The sequence below is a fragment of the Apium graveolens genome, chromosome 7 (genome assembly GCF_009905375.1).
Source record: "Apium graveolens cultivar Ventura chromosome 7, ASM990537v1, whole genome shotgun sequence".
NCBI lineage: Eukaryota > Viridiplantae > Streptophyta > Magnoliopsida > Apiales > Apiaceae > Apium > Apium graveolens.
In genome coordinates this window covers 89,729,740-89,747,358 of record NC_133653.1, presented here as the reverse complement: position 1 = coordinate 89,747,358, position 17,619 = coordinate 89,729,740, and the positions used below count along the sequence as shown (strand labels likewise).

General features: G+C 34.7%; 2 protein-coding genes across 2 annotated transcripts; both read left to right on the top strand.

Annotated features, from left to right (window-relative positions):
* The first annotated feature begins 723 nt into the window (after positions 1 to 723).
* Positions 724 to 2,377, top strand: LOC141673853 (protein FAR1-RELATED SEQUENCE 5-like). Its single transcript, XM_074480582.1, has 2 exons — positions 724 to 1,016; positions 1,099 to 2,377. Exons 1-2 carry the CDS (start codon positions 724 to 726, stop codon positions 2,375 to 2,377), a joined length of 1,572 nt encoding a protein of 523 aa, XP_074336683.1.
* A 154-nt stretch (positions 2,378 to 2,531) lies between these two features.
* LOC141673852 (protein FAR1-RELATED SEQUENCE 3-like) lies at positions 2,532 to 3,212 on the top strand. The gene has a single exon (XM_074480581.1). The coding sequence runs from the start codon at positions 2,532 to 2,534 to the stop codon at positions 3,210 to 3,212; it is 681 nt and encodes a 226-aa protein (XP_074336682.1).
* Positions 3,213 to 17,619: the final 14,407 nt, after the last annotated feature.

The following is a 17,619-nucleotide window of genomic DNA, read 5'->3' as shown; positions in this document are numbered from 1 at the left end:
TAACAACAGAAGTTAACCAAAAGCAATAATCTTCTCTGAACAACTCATGGAAAGAAACCTGGCAAGATGCAAGTACAACTGCTATTCCCTACATATCGGGGCTACTATTTTCCTTTTCCGACACAAACTAGTTTTAGAATTGTGGGGCTACTATTTTCCTTTCCCAACACAAACTAGTTCCAGAATTGTATATCACTTTTGGCAATTAAACCTGGGAATCTATAAAGCTCAGTTGTTATGCTCTAATAGTACTGCAAGATCACAACTCACACAATAGGCAAGAGCAGATTCAGCAAACTGTAGTCAAATAAAAATTATCTAAAACAACTACTTACATATTTACATGTATCCTTCACAATTAACCCAATGTGTACAGAAGAAACATATTCCCTCATGGGGACCAATCTGTAGCAACTGTTTGCTATTATTAAATTGTTAACAAACACTTTAAGGGCCGTTGGATGGGGGATTAACGGGTGAGATGGTACCCGGACCGCGGAAAGTTTCAGCGGTTGGTCTGGACGGACCGCGGAAAATTTCCGCGGTTGGGTGCTGTCCCCTTATCCCCAGCATCCCAACAGCACCTCATTTCACCACAAAACACCAAAATTTTGTAGAAAAATTCTACTCTCTCCAAGTTTACATTTTAGGCGATTTTCATCAAGAACTTCAAGTTGTTTTGTCAATTCAAGGTATATTTCTTGTCTTAAATTTCTCATTTTCATGGCGGATAAATTATTTGCTCGCATGTTTCGTCATAAACGTCAAAATGAAAAAAAAGAGGCTATTGATTGTAGTTTACATCTTGATAGTTTAAATAGTAGTGAACCTAAAACCCCTGTATATGTTGAAGATGATGATTTTGTAGATAGAAATGAGCAATTTATTAATTTAGATGACGATTTGGTTGATGTTGAAGATGAAAGTGATGGAAATGAGGTTGAAAATGAGGTCGAAAATGATAGTGATAATGTTGAGGGTGAGGATGAAATTGATAATGTAGAGGATGCAAATTTGTATGAAAATGTTGATGGGGGGGGGAGTTCCATATTTGAATCAAAATTTTCAAAGTGTGGATGAGGCCGGTCATTTTTTTAGGGCTTATGCTTTACGAAATGGATTTGCGATTAAAATTCAAGCTAGCCATCGTAATAAAGACAACGAGATATATGGTCGTTTATATGTTTGTAGGCTTTATGGAAAAAGTGTCGTCGCCGAGAGTAGTCAAAATAAACGGCGTAGAGAGGTTCTTCCTAAAAGCGAGTGCAAGGTGAGGATGTATGTCAATTATCAAAAGAAAAAACGTCACTGGGAGGTAACTAGCCTTGAATTGGTACACAACCACGGTCTTGTTTCCCCTAGTAAGATGAATTTGGTACAACGAGAAAGACATGTCAACACCGCGACCCGTAGTTTAATAAAAACGCTTTATGGTTCGGGGGTTCGTAATTGTCAAGTGATGAATGTGATTGGTAACATTCATGGAGGTAATGACAAAGTTGGTTTCAATGTTCAACATGTTAGGAATGTGTTAAGAGACGAGAGGATGAAAAGGTTTGAGATTAGTGACGCCCAAGCGGGGTTGGACTTGTTGCATAGGTTGAATGAAGAAAGTGGTTCTAAATATTTTATTAGGACCGAAGTCGATGAAGAGAATCGCTTGAAGTGTCTAGTATGGATTGATCCAAGATGTATAATGGCTTACCAAAATTTTGGCGATGTTATGGCTTTTGATACCACTTATCGGACAAATAGGTATGCAATGCCATTTGTCCCATTTACCGGAGTCAATCATCATTATCAATCGGTAATTTTCGGGTTTGCATTGATGCGGGATGAACACGCGTCGACTTTTGAGTGGATTCTTCGTACTTGGCTTGAAGGTGTTGGGAATAATCCTCCATTGACTATAATCACGGATCAAGATCAAGCCATGGCAAGTGCTATTGCGGTTGTACTCCCGAATACTACCCATTTATTGTGTTCTTGGCACATTAGTCAAAAATTCCCGGAGAAATTAGCTCATTATTATTCGGCTTTTCCGGAATTCAAGACGGACTTCAACAATTGCATTTATAAATCTCTCACCGAATGTGTTTTTGAAGCTAGATGGGCGTCGTTTGTGGAAAAGTATCACTTGCAAGATCATAAATGGTTAAAGGGGTTATATGAGTTGAAGCACAAGTGGATTCCTGCATATACTAGAAACAAATTTTCGGCGTTTCAAAATAGTACATCGAGGAGTGAGGGGATGAATTCTTTCTTTGATAAGTATGTGAGTTCGGCAACGGGTTTGAAGGAATTCATTGAAAATGCCCAAAAAGCATTGGCAAGGTTAATTCATGAGGGAGAAGGAAGAAGATTATGTCACCATTAATCTAAAACGTCCTATGAAATTGCATACCACATTGGAGTATCATGCTTCTTGTATCTACACTAAGGAAATGTTTAGAAGATTTCAAGATGAATTGGTCGAGTCTTCAAAATACTTTGTTGAAAAAGACCGATGAGCTAGTGAAGAAGGGGAGAGAATGGGGGATGTTTATACGTACTATAGTTGTTATAGACCCATGTCCGAGCCTACGAGAAGAAATGTTTATTTTGTGGCATTCGAGAAAGCAAGCTCTTTGGGAATGTGTACGTGTAGAATGCTTGAACATTCGGGGCTACCTTGTAGACACCTATTGGCGGTCTTCACTAAGAAACGGGTTTCGGAAATTCCCCCGTATTACATAAACCGGAGGTGGACAATGCATGCCAATAGAGTTGATGGTGTGTTGCCTTACAATTTGGATGTTGGACAAAGTCATGAGATGACCTCAACCGATCGATTTAATAGCATGACAATGTTAACCATGAGTTTTTGTCAAAGTAGCATTGCATCCAAGGAACGGTATGATTATGCCGTTGGAGTGATGAATCGAGAAATACCAATTCTCGAAAAAATGAGCGTTGATGGAATTAAATCTTACGAAAGCAATTCGCAAGCTCCAAATGCAAGTGCTCATGAAGAAACAATTCTTGACCCTATTATGTCCCAAACTAAAGGGAGGAAGAAAGACGTTCGTTTCAAAAGTCCAATAGAATCGATTGGTAAAAAGGAGAAGCCGCCAAGAAGGTGCACTTATTGTCAAATGGAAGGCCATGATAAAAGGAAGTGTGCTAGTAGACTAGAAGATCTTAAAAATGTTCAAGAATCGCAATATAATTAGTGGTGTACCATTTTCTAACCGAATGTTGTAATCTTTAAATGGATTTCAATTTTAAGTGTTTAATATTGCTTTCTTTTTTGTTATGTTTTATTGTCATATAATTGCCAATTATTATCATATAATTGTGTTTTATTGTGATAGGTAACATGACTAGCGAGTATAGTGGTGAGAACAACTCCGATCATAGTTGTGATTCGGTTTCCCACGTTAGCAACACATTCTCGGACTCCCTACCAAGCGACTCGTGGTATGAGGACAATGACGAGGAAGATGTGGTCTCACCAACCTTTAGTGAGATGGAAGATGCATGTGCCGAGTTGATGCCCCTTGTGGACAATGACGAGCTGCCGCCCCATGTGGAGGAAGAGGAAACGGACTTGTACCCACCCGATGAGGAGGCTTATAGGGCCAAAAATTGGATCGAGGCATGCAATTGGATGGAGGGTACTGAACCGTGGAGATTGGTGAACTCTCATCCGGATCCGTACTTCCTTCCGATCTTGAATTTGGGCAACAACACGCCCGATGGAAAATGGAAAAAATCCGAATGGAATGGCGGTAAGCTTGTTAAATGTGATCGGATTGCCGATATTGTAAACTTGAGGCCTCGTGAGGGTTGTAATATGGACCAAATACGCATCGAATATGTGAAGGGTTGGGTTTCACACCTAACGGGAGGGACGGAGAGGGAACGCGGGACATGTTTTGCAAGATTTCGTCTCTACGATGGCTCGAATACGATTCCGGTCACCATTTGGAACGACTCCAACCCTTACCCTTGGAAACTTACGGAAGGCCATATCCGTGATGGTTGTGTACTTGTTCTCTACCATATTGCATGCTTCGTGGATACTACGCAAGGAGTTGCTCAACACCGGTTATCCGGTGGTCTTTCTAATATACTAGGTATTTTTGGTTAGGACCAATATATTTCATAAAATTTAGTGGATTGTATTGATCGTCTAATTTTCATTCGAATCCATGTATTTTCATTGAATTTTATATGAATTTTCTATGAATTAAAGTATGAAATTTGAGATTGAAAGTGTATCTAAAAATTTGAGATTGAAAATTAAATTTACAAGTCGAACTATACATTACAAATTGTTATGAAATGTATTGAAAAGTTTTTTTCAATATTTGGACAAGTGTTGACTTTCGTTGACTTTTTTAAGGAATTTTCAATTTAACGTAAAAAATGAAAAAAAAAATTTTTTTTTTTAAAATCACTCATTACCATATTTTAAGACTTTTGAGAGTAGTTTGGATTAGTGGAAGTTAGTTTAAGACTAACTTCCAAAAATTAAGCCATTTCAACAGAAGATTATTTTGCACATACTCTGTTTCCCCTGTCTTTTGCTCTGTTTGCAGGGGCAAAAAACAAAACTGATGGACCGCGAAAATTTTCCGCGGTCGGGCTGTAGCCGGACCGCGGAAAATTTCCGCGGTTGGGGCCATTAAATTGTTTTTTGCAGATTCAAAATAGAGCAGCCACAAAATTCCACCAAAATCCCAACACCTACAACACCAAAATCCACCAAATTCCACCAAAATCCACCAAATTCCACCAAAATCCACAACAACCCAAAATGCTCAAAAATAACAAAAATCCAACAAAATTAAACAACGTCAAACCAAATAAACCAAATAAAACCCGACAACATAAAATGAAATCCAAACAAACCAAATAAACCAAATAAAACCCGACAACATAAAATGAAATCCAACTACATAATTCAACAACCTAAAATCAAATGAAATCCAACTACATAATCCGACAACCTAAAATAAAATGCAATCCAACTACATAATCTGACAAACTAAAATACTATGAAATGCAACTACGAAGCCTCGTGACGCCTACGCATACGAATCCCGGGAATCCCCCTTGCCTTCCCTAACTGAAGCTCCCTGGCTATCCGATACCTAAAGGTATCCACCTCCTCGTGCGACCAATTTGGTACCTCAGCTAAGTCATATCCTTGTGTGAAGTAGTCCATGTACTTCATCACATAAACACCACAATCATTAGAGTTTCGTTGCTTTGGCCTGGACGGTAGAGCTAGGACTTCGGCTGAAGTAGGGTCAAGCCCCTCGACTGGGTGTACCATATGCAATAGCCTCGGCAACAACCATGACTGCAATGAAATTATGATCCGAGAATGAATATAATATACAATTGGTAAGAACTATATAGAAGACAGTACTAGTAGAGGAACATACCACCACTCGTATATCCTTACGATAATCCGACTCGTCATTCATTGAATAGCCAACGCTCCACCAAAGCAGATATCAACCGAGTGTCAGTAGCCAAGACAACAGCAGGGTCTGCAAAAATCCCAAACCCAAGCATGTGTAGCAATTCCCGTTGTGGTCTCCTTAACTTCCACAAGTGCAATGACTTGTTCCCCGAATAGCTCTACAACTCATCTCTCCCTGTACCATCCCAAACATCCTCACTGACGTGATACCGATTATCCCAAATAATATTATGCGCGTTAGGACCCGGCAACATATTCCCAAAATTATCAAAATTATCCATACCTGAAAATATTGCCAACAAAATTCATCAATCACCACAATAAAAACACCACAACGTACACAATAAAAACAATCACCACATATATAAACACCAAGTTCACAATACATTCGAAATAACTACCCATTATTTGCAACAAAATTATATGTTAATTGCATCCATACTTTTACACTAACATAACTCGAATTTAACACTAAATTTATCATTACAAATTCGAATTATAAATAAATTAAATTATTACTAAATTTATTTATAATTCGAATTTAACACTAAAATTATCACGAATAATCCTAAATTTATTCCTAAATATTCGAATTATCACTAAATTGTCACTAAATTTAACACTAAATTTAGCACTAATATTCGAATTTACAGATTTTTCATTACATTCAAATTCGAATTATAATATAAAAATCTAATTTTATACGCAATTATTAAAAATTTGAATTATAATTATAAATTCGATTATTAAAAATTCTAATTAGAATTGTAATTTCGAATTCAAATTATAAATTCGATTATTAAAATTTCGAATTAAAATTGTAAATTCGAATTAAAATTGTAAATTTCAATTTTATACACTAAATTAATTCTAAATTAACACAAATTTATCCTAAAATCGATATTACATACACAAATTCAGATTTATAACAAGGAAAAAACACTAGTTTATATGAATAAAACTGTAAATAACAATTAAGATATCGATTACATACCTTGATTAGTGAAAAAGAAGACTGATTTTGCTCAAAATATTCTTTGTTGTGGGTGTTGCTCCTGCTGCTGGCTGCTGCGTTTGTGTTTGTGTCTGCTGCGGCTGTGTGTTTGTGTATATCTATTCTGAGAGTATGCGTTTGCCAAGAATTAGGTAAACAAAAAACACCACCAACCGCTGAAAATTTCCGCGGTCCGTGCAGAGGGGTATTTTGGTAATTACTCCGGACCGCTGAAAATTTCCGCGGTCCATTGGGTGCTGTTTTAATTATCAGCCGTTAGATCCACCATCCAACGGTGGAAAACCTGTTTGTTGTATACCGGTCTACAACAAACGTTTGTTGTAGACCGGCCCCCTTCCCTCATATGCTTTCTTCTTTTCAGGGTAATACAAACAAATTACTTTACCATAAAGTGAATTAGTTTTTAGTATATGACAAAACATATCAATAACAGTTCAGGTTTGAATATTCTTATAATGTAATATGGTACGTTAAGGAATAAACAATATAATTTGTCATCTAAGCAATTATAATGTCTAAATAATCTACTGATGCTTTTATTCAGAAAAAAATAAGTTCTATTAGGAAGATTTAGTCAACCAGTGTAACCACGGTACAAAGAATAGGGTATAAATATACATGTACATAAGAACAGCTGTTGCACGCTGGCCAGCTACATTGAGATCAGCAACATAATTAGGTCTCAAACATCCATTACAGCCACCACCAACCATGGAGGTGAACTAGTCTATAGCTGTAGCAAATAAACAACAACCATAGCAAGTAGAAACAACAATCATAGCCGTTTAAACAAACAAATACAACAATTTATAGCACGAGGAAAGGAAGAGTGGTAACAAAGAAAATTGCATTTGGATCAGATCCTTAAATGTAAGTATTAATAAGCATAGACAAATCCTATGTACATAGAGCTACCCCATTTGGACCATCTATTGAACACTAGTAAGTGCACCAGGATGCATTACATACTAATAGGTTTTTCAAATTCTTAACACAAAAATAACACTTCTCATCAGTTCCCGTGGATCACAAAACAAAAGAACAACCTGTAGCTGCAGCACTTTGCTCTTATGGTAGATGTTAGATTTTATATACAATTAGCTAATCAATTAATACTCTCACTCTCAAGTGAAAAATAACTTCCAGGTCATTTAGTAAATTGAAAGTCTTAATTTCTGAATCAGCATATTCTAGAATTACTTTATCGAGGCAAGTCATGTTTATAACATCTAGAAGCAGGCATTCATTTCACATTTGGGTTTTGTATTAGCACCTCATTAGCATCTGCTACAGAAGACAAGATAACCGCACCAAATACACAGTTGTCCCTAAATTATCTTCAGTAAATCTATTAACATTACTAAAAGTATTAAGGGAATCAGCTTAATTCAACTAAACACCAACCATGTCAGGCATATCTTTAACCAATTATCTTGCAGCATTATATTCACCCCAGCCATTAGTAAAAAAATTAATCAACAGATGTCGGACACACAATTTAGCCATTAGGTAACCTGTTTCATAAAAAAACCCAATTCCCTACAAACTTCCAACCATAGAGCATCATAAATAAACCCAATCCCTACAACTTCCGACCATAGAGCAGTTCAATTACATTTTATCCATCCTCACGAGTTACATATATGAAAGAACACACAATGAAGAATTAAATTAGTTATTTGCAATACCATACAAACATATGACGCACTAATAAATGAAGCCTAACTCGATCCAAATATTTTAAAACAAAATTAGAAAGAAGATTTGCATCTTTGGGATATGATTTGCATCAAATATTCGTTCACGTCAAGAAGTCGTGCAACAAGAAGATTAGAAAGATAAGATGCCTTAATTCTCTCAGCATTAAGGTTCTGGTTACTAACAATCTTTTCGAGTTGAGCAAGTCTAGCCTTAACACGAGATAAAGAACCCGATATTCGGGACAATGGTTCGAGATCGAAGGGTTGTTCATTAGGCCATTGAAGTAACTGCTGTGTGAGTTGATTCGGGGGTGTTTGGTTGATGGTTAATATATATGATTAATATTTCGAAGTGTTTGGATTACTAATTTCATGATGGAGAATGGGAGCTCCATTCTCTTTTGGTGGATAAATCAAACCCACCATACTTTTCGATTTCATTCTCATTCCCATACCCTTCATTTTTATTTCCAATTCACTTTTCCCTGATGCATCCAAACGCCTCTCACTCAAATCTTGCAATTAAGGTTATATGGCCCGGATTTACAAGAGACGTGTTTCTTTTCATAGCAACTAACAATTGCATCATTTGGATATTATATGCCGCATCACCTTCCATCTTGGTTATTGTTTAAATTGGATATTTTTTTACAGAAATATAAATATTTCCATCGATAAAGATCAAAAATAGAATCCGGATGGACAGAATTTCCTTCATTTATCAAAATATATTATCTAACCAAAAGCAAGCAAGTGCTCCAAGAAACTTAGACAATATCACTTTAATTTCCGATCAGATAACCCACAGTTAAGCCTCATTAGAACCCCTCAAGAGTAAAACCCACTAAGAAAAAAACTCATGAGGGAAAAGAGTACCCACTAAAAAGTATTATACAAAACTAAGTATAAATTAGAGTCTGATAGTTGCGCGGATAATCTCGCATATCTTCAACATTATCTTGTAATCCGAAAATTTGGTTGATAATTGAGCTTTAAATCTAATATGAGAATCCCCATTAAATCTCTTACCATCCTGAAAATAAAACCAAAAAGACAAAGACAAATTTTAAAAAACGATTATTAAAATTATAAAACAAATACACATATATATTACATAATAATAACATAAATCTAACCAAAATATTAGTTAGACACAAGCAAGCCCAATAAATTGACACAAAACAAACTCAATAACTTGTTACGACCGGTATTTCTAAATCTTATATATATAATTGTGTATTTATAATTGAGATTTAAATTGTGTGAAATTATAAATGTGGGTGATTATTATGTTGAGTGCCTATAAATTAAGTGTTTAATGTATTAGTTCTTGCAAAATTTTTAAAAGGGAAAAATCTTATTATTTAGTATTTTTAAATGAAATTAAGTGTAAATCATTCTATATGAAAAATCGATTTTAAAAAATTTTTTAACAAAAAATTTTCAAATCTTATATCATTAAATTTCTAAAATCATAAGCTATTTTATGATATATATTTTGTGATTTATGGAAGTGCATTTATATTTATATAAATTATTTTATATAAATTAGTTGAATTTTAATTTACAATTTACTTAGTTGCCCATGCATGCATTTTGATCCCAATACAAGGTAAGGGTAAACTTGGAAATTCCAACCCCACTAACTCCCACTTTATCCTTGCATGCAAAATGACACAAGCTTGCTAGAAGGTTGTTTTTGTCAATTTCCAACTCCACTCACATTTTAATCAAATCAAACCATAAAAACAAATACAAGTTGTCATAATCACTCCACTCCACACTCCACCCTCACCTCTCTTCTCCCTCCTCCCTCTCCTCTCTCTCGGCCATCCCTCTCTCGGCTCCTCCCTTTGCCGAAGCCCCCACCCCCTTTCTTCTTCATTTCCATTCAAACATTCACCTTCCACTTAAGTAATCTTATTTTCTATATCTTGGTTCATTTATAATCCAAAGAGTTTAGGGTGAAAAGTTTATGTTTTGATCTTGCATGGTAGTGTTTTGTTAAACTCAAAGTGAACACCCTTGATTCTTGTGAATCTGAGGCCTTCACCATGAGATATATTATCATAGGGTTGAGAATGGCTAGACATGAGTGTGTTACACTTATGCAAATATTTTTTTCACCCTAATCCATTCGACATGACTTGTTACGAGCCGAATGGATGGTGTTTTGTTGCCTTGTTTGATTTTTGAATGTTTATGTGATAATAACATGAATTTGGAAATAATAACTTGATAAAACTCTTTGCATGCTAAGTGATCATGTAGTTATGGTTAATGATAGGCTTGCATGTTGATGCTATGATGAAATTTATATGGAAACCATATTGTTTTTATCTTGTAAGTTCGAAAGCATGCTTAGGTCCAACTCATGATTTTCGAAAGTTCTTGATCATTTGGATTGATTTTTATTAATAATCTCTAATTTCAGTTGAGTTATGATATTAATTATGATTTGTGCTTGTAACGCCCTCCAGGCCCGGGGTATAAGTCTGGGGGTTACGAGCTAATCACCAAATCTGTACAAGCTTATTAATGAATAATAAAGAAATGAAATTAAACCCCTTTCTCACTAACCAGGACCTTTTTAGGTTGAAGTATGAAAACAAGAACCACTAACTACTTTTATTACAAACCAACATTTAAAATCTCACAAACTCTCTTTATTACAAACCATTGTCTAATTTATTTTTAAACTAATTTCAGCTTTTATTCAAACACACCCATACTATCTATCAACACTCCACCTGCTCGGGTAACTCAAAGCTTTCTTCCTGAATTGGGATCAACACTTTGGGTATGAGAGGATCCCGAGGCTTGACCCGCTTCTTTACCACTCGTGTCCTGATGGGTTTCATATTCCTTCTTAACTGAAAACAGTAAAGTGAATAACAACAAAATGGGTGAGCCAAAATTGCTCAACAAGTCCACAAAATATAAACAGTGCTAAAGCATTATAATTGAATCCGTAACCCGGGTATATCTGTAAAGATATAACCTCATAAGAATCGAAAGAAGGCCATTACTGGCGAATGTAAATGAACTAAACTGGACTCAAGTTCGCAACTATACCCTGCTGATCAGCCAGGATACAGTGCAGATCTATATCTCATTATATAGATCCCTTCGGGCACCCAGGCACTACGGCCCATCTCTAGGATCCGGTTATGTCCCGGTCCTTAGGATTAAGTAAACTTAATCCCCAAAAGTAGTATTATCCAGTCCCTGGAATAGCAACCGGAACAATCGACATGCTTTGGTATATTCTAATCACCAGAATATATCAATAATTGTGAGTAATAATTGGAATATGAATAATGAATTCAAATGAAAAGAATAAATCAAGGAGTGAAATGAAATATGAACAAGAGAATTAAAAGAGTGCAATTGTAATAATAATCTGAAGAGAATATCACTATTCTGAAAAATAGAATAGAGGAGAAACTTGCCTTCTGCGCGACTTACTGCAATCAAATCACGTTTGTCTATCCCTTACTTGACTTGCCTTGCTGGCTTAGCTTCTGTTAGCAAAATAGACTGATTAAGTCATCTTGTACTTCAATTTGCATCTTGAATTGACTTCATTTCGTTCCTATTATCTACCCATGCGCTTATAACTGACTCTTATATTACATATAAGCAAGTAAGACTCGATTAACCACATAATACACATAAGCACATAAGCACATAATCATTTTGATAGTTAAAATAATTTTTAGAATCAAAATCGACTCGCTGATTGCTCCGTTGATCACCTTCAAATTCATTTCCCATTTTTCCGAATTTTTCGGACTCGTTCCGGCGCGTATTTCGACTGATAATCAAGCAATCAATAAAGTCAACTAATTTCGAGAAGAAATTAGGTCTTCATATTATTTTTAATAAAAAGAATTCATTTTTCTGAGTTAAATGGCTTTCGTTTCACTCGAATCGGACTAACGGTTGAATTATTATCAATTAAACACTGATAATTCAATTTATTATTCAATATAAATAATTATTACAACCTTTTAAATCCTAAAATAATTTTTATATAATTATTTAAGAAAAAATCAAAGTCAAAAATAATTTTTTTATAATTTTTGGAGTTAAAACGAAGAAGTTATGATTTATTGAAAATTATGTGATTAATTATCAAAATAATTAATCACTTTTTAGATATTTAATAAATAAATAACAAATAAATAATTATTTATTAAGTTAAAATAATTAATCCTTAATTATTAGGATTAATCACAATTTATTACAAATATCTACAACCTATCGTTATTTATTCAATTAGATCGATTATTTATAAATAAATAATCGATATCATTAACTGGTACGTTAATTACTGAATAAATGAGTAATTATTCGAATCATAATCGAACTCAACAATCAATTACTCGTGTAAATACGAGTCACTCATCTTTCTTGTATAATTATTGAATTATTACGATTATTATTACAATTTCTATGATTCAATCGATATTTAATTATACGATACGAATATTTATTACGATATTCTTCGAATAATTATCGCTCGAATAATAATTTTAATTATCGAATTACTACTCGTATAGATACGAGTTACACGTAATACTAACTAATTATCGGATTATTAATCGTATTATTTAATCCTTATTTATTAATTAATTACCTAATTACTAATTAATTATCTAATTATTAGTTAATTAGATAACTAATAAATAATTAGATAAATAATCAAATAATTAGTTAAATAATTAAATTCGAATTTATAAATTAATGAAATAATTTAGAAATTAATAATAATAGTTTTCAAAAATTTAAAACTGATTTTTATTAAATTTTAAGAATTACTAAAACTAATTTCTGATTTTTAGAAAAATAGAATAATTACTAAAATAACCAGAAACACAAAATTTGGGCTCAGGGTTAGGTTTTCAGGATCAAACCCGGGTCGTTTCCCGGGTCGAAACCGGGTCGACTCGGGTCGACGAAGAACACGCCCAGAATCCGGCGCCGCTAGCCGGTTCCGGCGAAGAAATCTGGCAAGCCAAAACACGACGAAAACACATGATTTAGGATCGATTCTACAGGGCTTTCTCTGGGTTTTCGTTCCACAGCAACACAAACACCTCCTCCTGTCGTCCTCCGTCCTCCTTCGTCGATCAACAGCCGGAAAATGAAGAACACGGCGGCAACGACGAAAAAATCCGGCGAGCATAAAAATCGAACCCAAAATACACGAAACTGGTGTCAAACGATTGGAAATTCAACGGTCTACACGCTCGTGGCCACAGAAACATCAAACAATTCCTCAAACTAAAAACCCGAATTCAAAACGGGTTGAAATTCAAAAATAAAATTCACTAATCCGAGAATAGAAAAAATAATTAAAAATATGTATCATCATCTACTCAACCTGGGCAATCGATTCATATCACTTTCATCAACCAAAACACAACGATTTGCAAATACCCAATTTGGCTATAAACCCTAAAAATATGAATTGAAAATCGAAGCAATAAAACTCAAAATTGATAACAGAATTAGAAAGTAGAGATCAAGAGCTTTGCAACGAGTACTTACATGCTTGATTTGGAGATCAGAATCACTGTCAAATCTTTGCTTGAAATCAAGAACTCAAGAACCCTAATTTCTGAATTTGGGGATTTTGCTGAATTTTCTGATTTTAATTAATTAAATTAATAATAATTAGGTTATTTATAGCTGAAAAATTAATACTCCTAAATAAAATTAAGGGGCTAATTATACATCTAATAAAAATATTTGGCCCTAATTTTCATAATTTTTGGGTATTAAAATTTAATTTATAAATATTTATATATGCAATATATATGTCAAAAATTCCCAAAAATTGTGAATAATTCAAAAATACAAAGAAACGGTATAAATAAAAGTCCTATAATTTTATAAAAATAAAAATGTGATTTTTGTGGGGTTTTTAACACCCAATGGGGCCCGGAAAAGTCATTTTTCGTAAAACGAGAAAATTTATAAAATATCTAGATGTTCAGAATATTGCGATTGTAAAAGCCGTTTGATGAAAAATAAGGCCCATTATTTTATTTGAAATACTGGCTTTAAAATCATTATTTGGGTTGCAAAACGTTTGAAATGAAACCTTTGAATACGATATAAAACATCTGAAAAATACCTTAAAAATACAGAAATGATACAGAATACACGTAGCACGTAACAATTAGGGTTTAACAGATAATCACACATAACTGACATATTTATTCACATATTTTATTACAAATATGATATAATACAACGTAAATTTCCCGGTCGTTACAGTGCTCCTTGTTATGTGATTTTAATTCATATATATATGGAGGATTTAAGTTGTTATTTTCATAGTGTGATGACTTGTAATTAGTGTATTGTGTTAACTCTTATTTTGCTATATTGCACCTTAGGTAAGGATGATCTCCACTTAGCCAATATTGTGTGTGGGAGTGTTAGTTCAGTAGGTTGCTTTGGTTGAGGATTAGTTTGGGTTTTGGTTGATGTTTAGTTTGGTTTGTCAAGTAGGAAACATGGTGGAAAGGGGTACAATAGATTCTGCAGATTTTCAGTTTGGTATCTTGAGGTTTAAAGTGAGATTTGACCATGTCATTGTAATGAACTTTGAGGCCCAAGTCACCAGAAGTTAGTAAAAGGGGTATACTTTACATTTCACGTGTTTGTTATAGGTTTTTAGGTTGTTTGGTTAGGTGCAAGAGTGAAAATACCAAATTTGTCCAACAGGGGACAGTTTTGCTACAACTTAAAAACGAGGAGTTTTGACCATGTCATGGGTAGGCCCTCACTAGGCATTGGTTGGCCTTAGTTAGAGGGAGTGTCAGAGGTGTTTTTACAACCATAGTTCATAGGAATTGAGTTAGAATCATGTGTCACAAGTTAAGGAAAAACATGACACTTTTCTGTCTAGAAAACAGGGGAACCATGGACTTTAAGCTTAGGCCTAGGGAGGCCCAAGCTAGGCCCTTGAGCCACACCGAGTTTGGAAGTTGCCTTATGATCAGAAGAGTCTAGTGTAAAAGTTTGGGAGGTAAACTTGAAGTGTAAGGGGTGTTAATTGTATTCAAAAACCCATTGGTATCATCCTGAAATCACTATAATGAGCACATTCACTTCATATTTAGTTTTAGAACACTTACGAGTGACACCTAGGTTGATCACCATGGTTGTAAGATAGTTTAATGTCAGTAGAGTGTAAGACCTAAGTCAGGGTCAATAAGAACTTGATGGTTTAGAAAAGGCACTTCGAGTTATGAGGTCAATATTAAGAGTTTTGGCTAGTTTAGCACAACTAAGTGACTTGAGTAAGTGGAGTGAGATCATCCAAGTTTAGTGATGCAATATAGTGTGTTGATATATTATTATATACTTAAATGTGTTACGTGAGCATATGCGGCTATGTGAACTATTATGCTTATAAGGTGATAGTAAATATGTGTGTGTATATAGGCCTAAGTGCCAATGTGCTTAATTCCAGTTTATAAATAGGTTGAGTTGGTGATAATATATTATAATGAGGTTATTATTATTTTGTGTAGGCTCGCGAGACGAGGGTAAAATTTCCATTAAAGTCGAGTAGAGCTCCCAGTTGCTCCCACCTGCCAATCAAGTCAAGCCTTTCTCAAGGCAAGTATTTCAACCTAGCTTTTTGTTTACACTGCAAGTGTGTGTTAGCCCAGCTTTTATATATGATGCGAGTATTCTAATTCACCTTGATATATATGTATATATGATCCAAGTGGTTTCAAATCTATCTTTCGTATTATATGCAAATGCCATGAACCCTCAAGTATCTATTGCAAGTTGTTTAACTTTGCTTGGAGATTGCCATGCAAGTAATTCAAAAGTCATACCATGCTAGTATACCAAAGTAATTATGATGTTGAACCCTGTGCAAGTTATACTCAGTAACCTTATCTTGATACCTAAAAGTTAGTTATTCCTTAAAGTTGTTCATGATTGCTTGATAACCCTATTCTTACCCCTAAAACATTATACCCTGTTATACTTTGAACTGATGATCACCTTCTTTATATTTTAATACCTATGTCTTATCTGGAATCATTACCTTGAACCTAGTTTGACTTAGTTCCTTTATACTATCCAACAACCCTGTTAAACCTCATTGTCAAATTCATTGTGAATAGAAACTTTGCGATTCCATTTGATAAGGTATCAGTATAGTTGATCATGGATTTAAAGTTGATCTAGAACCCTTGATAAAGATGTTCATTGTTTAATAGTTTAACCGTCACTTGGCATCAATTCAATTTTTATAATAAAACTTAAAAGTGGATTTTCAGCTCCAAAGGGGGACAAATGTTTTCTTTAAATAGTGGATCTGGACTGAGACGCAAGTCATTTCCGCTCTTAATTTGTAGGCTTAAAGGTTGCATAGGGATCCCATTAATGTTCTAGAACCCAGCGAGGTTCGGGATTACTTCGCGGCTGATCACCGGCTGTAATTTGTAGCGTCATAATATGGTTTTTGATAAACAAATGGTTTTGAATTGTTTTATTACAAGAAAAAGATGCCATCACCCTGAAAGTTTATCTCTTGATACTATATTGTTGAATCTTTCATTTCCATTGTTATTCTTTTATTTTTGTTTATGTATATTATAACACTTGTTGAGCATTTGGCTCACTACTTTCTTTACCCTGATATTACAGCTAGCAGATATGGTTAGATTCAAGCAGACATCGCGTAAGAATTGTGATGCCAATTCATATATTCGAGCTCAGGTAGATTAGTGATCGTTTTGTGTGAGGACTCAAAATTAAAATCAGGTTGTAATAGTTAATAGTGTTGGACTGTTCCAAACCCTAAACTGTAAGATCTTGAATTCAGATGTATTTATTTCCTTTTGTTAACTATTGTAATAATTCGTATAGTGTCTTTTGTTAAATTTGGGGCGTGACAGGTTTTGGTATCAGAGCTACGGTTTAGAGTCCCTGGACAGCCCAAATAGGTTATATATGTATATAGGTTTATAGAATATTATACGAGAGTGTAGGTATAGGTTATTCGAGTCACCCGCTAATAATAATTCTCTTATATATATATATATATGCATTATTTGGCAACAAAGGGCACATTCCTGATCATCCTCTGAACCGTCCGACACAATTGCTTTATCCGTGTATGCTGAGTTGAGGCGTGAGTTCGACAGGCTTCAGGCCAAGTACGATCGACTGTTAGAGCGATTGAAGAATGTGTATCCGGACAGCCGAAATTATGGAGGGAAGCCTAAGGAGCAGATGACTGCAAGACTTGAGACTTTGGTTCAGTACGTCAACACTAAACTTGATGAGATGCCATCGCACCGAGACCGTACCAACAAGTATACTATCCAAATGGTTGCGGACGAGCTCTAGTGTATTGTGAAGACGCTTCGTGAGGAGAAGACTGT

Coding starts and splice junctions, on each gene's coding strand:
- LOC141673853 (XM_074480582.1), top strand. CDS start 724: ATGGCGGATAAATTATTTGCTCGCATGTTTCGTCATAAACGTCAAAAT. Junction 1,017..1,098: donor AATGTAGAGGATGCAAATTT/GTATGAAAATGT, acceptor TCATTTTTTTAG/GGCTTATGCTTTACGAAATG.
- LOC141673852 (XM_074480581.1), top strand. CDS start 2,532: ATGGGGGATGTTTATACGTACTATAGTTGTTATAGACCCATGTCCGAG.